The sequence below is a fragment of the Benincasa hispida genome, chromosome 12 (genome assembly GCF_009727055.1).
Source record: "Benincasa hispida cultivar B227 chromosome 12, ASM972705v1, whole genome shotgun sequence".
In the NCBI taxonomy this organism is placed as follows: Eukaryota; Viridiplantae; Streptophyta; class Magnoliopsida; order Cucurbitales; family Cucurbitaceae; genus Benincasa; species Benincasa hispida.
In genome coordinates this window covers 76,339,928-76,345,408 of record NC_052360.1, presented here as the reverse complement: position 1 = coordinate 76,345,408, position 5,481 = coordinate 76,339,928, and the positions used below count along the sequence as shown (strand labels likewise).

Genomic DNA, 5,481 nt, shown 5'->3' with positions numbered 1-5,481 from the left:
CAATAAGGTGCTAAATAATAAATATGTATAATGTAGCCAACACAATAAAGGATTATTATTGTTTTCCCCTCCACATCTACTTCGATTTTACTCAATATTAACTTAATGGGTAGAGCATGTTGGACAAGTACCACATCGATATGTAACCTTATGTGTGAATTTGTTTCTCCGTATTGGACAATTCTTCAACTCTAACCTAATGAGGGTGTGATTATCCCTCAACATTTGTATCTACTATTGGCACATGTCATTTATTTTAATATAATATAATTTTAAGTATATAATATTTTAATCCTTTATCGATAATTAAATTATATATATTTATTATTTGTAGTTCAACAAGTGTAAGGAGATTAAATTTTCAACTTAAAGAAAAGATAGTTAACGATTCATCCAAACTAAACTTAAATTAGAATATGTATTTTATTCATTTACTTAAATTAGAATTATATATATTTACTAGAGGAAGTATTTAAATTCACATTTGAAACTTATTACGATTTAATAATTAAAACCTAATATTTTAAAATTAGAAACTAAAATAAAATATGTTAAATTACAAATTTACTCTCTATAATTTAGATAAAGTTAGAATTTAGTCTATGCGATTTTAAAGTTTAAAATTTAGTCTATATGATTTAATAAAATATTCATAAATAGTTCATCAAATTATAGATTAAATTCTAATTATTAACCATAAAAATTAAATTTTAACTAAATCATAACAATCAAAATTATAATTTAACTAATAAAATATGTATAAAATAGTTTAGAGGCGGAAACAAGTTTTTGGTCAAACAGTTAACAATAACTTTTTATGCAAATATATCTATATATCCCGAAATAAAATGAAGCGACTCCATTTTAAATAATAAAAAGGAACAAACTGCGAACATAATTTTATCTCAACCTTCGTATTCATTGAGTTAACCAAATGCATATATATATATTCACTAATTAAGCATTACATTCGACCTAAAAGGTCAGACGATTGAATGTATGTCCTTACATAATTACAAAAAATTTAAGGTTTGTTTGGTTGAAAATCTGAATTCTATTTTATGTTTTTAAATTCAACAAATATGTATTTAGTAGATAACCCGAATCATGTTTCTGAAAATTGTTATCAGATTTTGTGATCCTAACAATGAAAAATCTGAAAATAAACATTTTTGTGTTTTATTTGCATCCAGTTTTCTAATTTTAAAATTTAAAATACAGAATTGTATTAAATAAAGATGAAAACACATTTAAAAATATAATATATTAGGTTATAAACTCACTCATTTTTTTAAAAAAAACTATATAATATTATGTAATGATATTACAAATAATAATTATATAATTTATTTAAACATAAATCATATTAAAAAATAAATTAATAATAGTGTATTGTCAATCAAATATTAATAGATATATGTAACTTCAAATTAGAATCGGATTTCAAAAAGATAATATGGAGACATGAAATGTAATTTTAAATTTATGTTTTAAAATTCTTATATATATAATAAGAAAGGAAAAAACTATTGAGCCATCTCAAGAGCCACCAAAGAGACAGTGCAGAAAGCACAAACAAAAGGTCAGTTTCAAACCACAGAAAGCCACAGAAAGAGAAGGTGAAACAAAAACAGAGAGAGAGGCTGAGAGAGCCTTTGCAAATCAGAAATCCTAAAGGTATCTCAAAGAAACTCGGAGACATCCATTTCTTTTTCCCTAAAAATAACCCCAAACTCACTCACAATCCTCTCTCCCCACACCCTTTTCCAGTACTTCCCTCTGCTTTTTTACCCATTTCCCTCTTCTTCTTCTTCTTCTTCTTCTTCTTCTTATGGATTGTTGGTCCCTCTCTCTCCCTCTTGACGACGAGTTTGAGAAGCTCGTCAATCGTATGAACCCTCCCAGGTTTCTTTTTTTCTTTAATCTTCGATTTTCATCATGGGTTTGTTTCCTCTGTTTCTTTTCTCAAATGGGTTTCGTTTTCCAGGGTCACCATTGATAATGATTCCAGCAGGAAAGCTACTCTGATTAAGGTATTTTTTTTCCGACTTCAATTCCCATCTTGAAGATGGGTTTTGGGTTCTAATTGGATTTCAGTGGTGAAAATTTTCAGGTTGATAGTGCGAATAAGCGTGGGAGTTTGCTGGAAGTGGTTCAGGTTCTTAATGATTTGAATCTCATAATTAGACGAGCTTACATTTCTTCTGATGGCGAATGGTTCATGGATGGTGAGCTAAGATTTTTTTTCTTTACTTGAAACTGAATTTCCATTTAAAATAAATAAAGGGTCTCCGATTTTGTGAACTATTATTCATTATCATTTTTTCCTCTTTTTGTTCTGCAGTGTTCCATGTAACGGATCAACGTGGGAACAAGCTCTCTGAAAATGATGTTGCTGAGCGCATTCAACAGGTGAATTTCAATGCCCTCTTTTCATTCATCCGTACGGTTTTCTTAAGCTTAGAACTCCATTTCAAAGGCTTCCTTTGTTCATCTTTCACTGGAATTATAAGGAAACATGGGAATTGGGGAAGAGGGTTCTGATTCTGGATTAGCTTTTCTTAGGAATTCAGTGTGATTTTGCTCTCTGGTCTTCTCTCTTTCAACTGCGTCAGAATTTCCCACTTTTGATTTGCATATTATATGGTATGCTTGTTGCTGAATGTGTTGATTTTGGGTAACTAATCATTTAAAGGATAGAGGATGTTTGAGAAAATATTTGAAACTTTTATGTGAAAAATGAACATAATGTGTGATCAGATAAGCTTCATTAGTAAGAATTTGTTTGACAGTTCGCTTGTTGGTTGATTTGAGAAATTTGCATGTGCTGAGATGCTATGTTATGTTTGTGCTTATGGATGAATTTTCTTGCTGCAGTCACTTGGGCCGAGGGCACGGAGCTTCCGGTCGTTGAGGAGATCGGTTGGTGTTCAAGCTGCTGAGGAACATACAACCATTGAATTGACTGGAAGAGATAGGCCTGGTTTGCTCTCTGAGGTTTTTGCTGTTCTATCAGACCTCAAATGCAATGTGGTAGCTGCTGAAGTTTGGACTCATAATTCAAGAATGGCATCTGTTGTCTACATCACCGACGAGGCTACTGGGTTTCCAATTGATGATCCTGATCGGCTTGGTAAGATAAAGCAGCTTCTCCTCTTTGTCTTAAAAGGGGATCGAGATAAGCGGAGTGCCAACACTGCTGTTTCGGTGGGTTCTACTCACAAGGAAAGGAGGCTGCACCAAATGATGTATGCAGACCGCGATTACGACCGAGATGATTTGGACTGCGGCTCGACAAGTGATCGGAGAAAACCCCTCGTGACCGTCGAGAACTGCGCCGATAAGGGATATACCGTTGTGAACTTGAGGTCTCCTGACCGTCCAAAGTTGCTGTTTGATACTGTTTGCACACTAACAGACATGCAGTATGTGGTTTACCATGCTACTGTCATTGCTGAAGGACCAGAGGCTTCTCAGGTAACTTCTTATCTGTTCATGGCCTGTGCCGCTCTTTCGTGATCCATTTGATGTATCTCGGTTTCGTTAAATTGCCCCACGCGTGAAGCTGAAAGCTGAAACTCATTTGAATATGCATTTGTTAAGCAGGAGTATTATATCCGGCATATGGATGGAAGTCCTATTAGTTCTGAAGCAGAGAGGCAAAGAGTAATCCATTGCTTAGAGGCTGCCATTCGAAGGCGAACATCTGAGGTGATAAATGATGTTGATTTACATTTCCTGCCTAAGATTTGTATTCTTGATTCGAGTCTTACATGATTGTGCTCTCTTAAATACTCAGGGTATAAGACTAGAACTTTGCAGTGATGACAGGGCTGGACTCCTTTCCGATGTAACTCGAATCTTCAGAGAAAATGGTCTTTCAGTCACTCGAGCTGAAGTTACCACCCGAGGTTCTCAGGCTGTTAATGTGTTCTATGTAACTGATGCATCTGGGAATCCAGTCAAGAGTGAGATGATCGAAGCTGTTCGAAAAGAGATTGGCCTCACAGTATTGTGTGTCAAAGACGACGAATTCTGCACAAAATCTCAAACCCCAGAAAGCAGTAGATTTTCGCTCGGTAATCTTTTTCGATCTAGATCAGAGAAGTTTCTTTACAATTTGGGGTTGATAAAGTCATGTTCCTGAGAAAATTGGTTTAGTGAATGTTAGAAATCTCCTTGTGAATAAATGGCTTTAGAAAGAGCTCAAAATTACACCAGAGTTTAGGTCAATCCTTTTGTTGATCTTTGCAAGTTCAGTTTCAACTTGTACAGTAGTCTTATTCATCATGTATATGCATTAACAATTCCATCCTTTGCTCTAAATATCTTGTAAATATATACTGTATCATACCAAAGCAACCATTTATTTCTTAATATCTTTAATCAAGTAGCTTATGTTTTAATACTTAAAATCCCTGTTCTCAAATGTATTTTCAGAAGTAATCTTATTTATTTATTTAAAAAAAGTTCTATCATTGGCTAAATGCCAATTAGTTTAAATAGAAAATGGGATACTTTTTTTTTTTTTTTTTTTGTATGATCTTGTATATTCTTTCATTTTTTCTGAATGACCAAAAAGAAAAAAAAAATAATGGAATATAATTTGCCGGGTAGTTTGTTGTTCAAACATGATTTATTTCTTTTGGAATATTTATATCATAAAAGGTAAATGCTCTTATTTATTACCATAGTGAAAAACATTTTCACCCCATCTATTTGAGTGACATGTTTGGTAAGAATTTTTTTGATATGGGTGTTTGCTTTATGTTCACAATTTGATTGCAAGTGCATTGTGACAAAGCTTCCAATTAATTGATAGGTTTGATGGGGAGAAGAAAGAAAGAAAGGTACAACTAAACCATTACCATTCATTATTTTGAATATAATGCATTTTGGTTAAAATTTGTAAAAAAGAATTATTGTAGATTTGTAGTGAGTAAGTAAATTTGAATGACTAAAGAGAGATTGGATCCTATGTACTTTGAGCAAAAACAAATTTGATTTGATTCCATATATTTCAACCCACTTGGATGAAAAGAAAAAGAGGAAAAGAAGAAACTTAGAGAATTTTTGTAAAAAATTTAATGGTTGAGATTACTCATTGTTTTTGGAATCTTAAAACTAAAATAAAAACCAACCCATTGATATGTAATTCTATGAGAACCAATTGTCACAATCATAACTTTCTTTGCAACACATATTCTTTTGCAAAATATACTTTATAAAGAAGGAACAAATAAAAACTTATTTTATTTATGTGGCTAAGGCTAACTTCTAAATTTTGAAACTTCTATGGAATCTTTAGGGAGAAAAAGCACTCAGAGAATGGAAGGATATAAAATTATGTAATTAAATTTCAAATTTAATCGCAGTGGTGGTGGTTTAGGAGACTATAATATAATCAAGATTACTGGAAATCAGAGAAGTATTGAAATGCGTAAGAAATTAAGGTGGCACGGAAATAAGATCATGAATTGT

General features: G+C 32.4%; 1 protein-coding gene across 2 annotated transcripts; it reads left to right on the top strand.

Moving 5' to 3' along the window:
* Positions 1–1,537: 1,537 nt before the first annotated feature.
* LOC120068402 (ACT domain-containing protein ACR4-like) lies at positions 1,538–4,415 on the top strand. Of its 2 annotated transcripts, none has more exons than XM_039020157.1 (7): positions 1,538–1,905; positions 1,988–2,033; positions 2,114–2,228; positions 2,345–2,412; positions 2,878–3,477; positions 3,604–3,711; positions 3,800–4,415. In XM_039020157.1, exons 1-7 carry the CDS (start codon positions 1,832–1,834, stop codon positions 4,145–4,147), a joined length of 1,359 nt encoding a protein of 452 aa, XP_038876085.1. In that variant the 5' UTR covers positions 1,538–1,831; the 3' UTR covers positions 4,148–4,415. The 2 variants fall into 2 exon arrangements, with proteins under 2 accessions (XP_038876085.1, XP_038876086.1); XM_039020158.1 differs by having other exon boundaries at positions 3,607–3,711; positions 3,800–4,408.
* Positions 4,416–5,481: the final 1,066 nt, after the last annotated feature.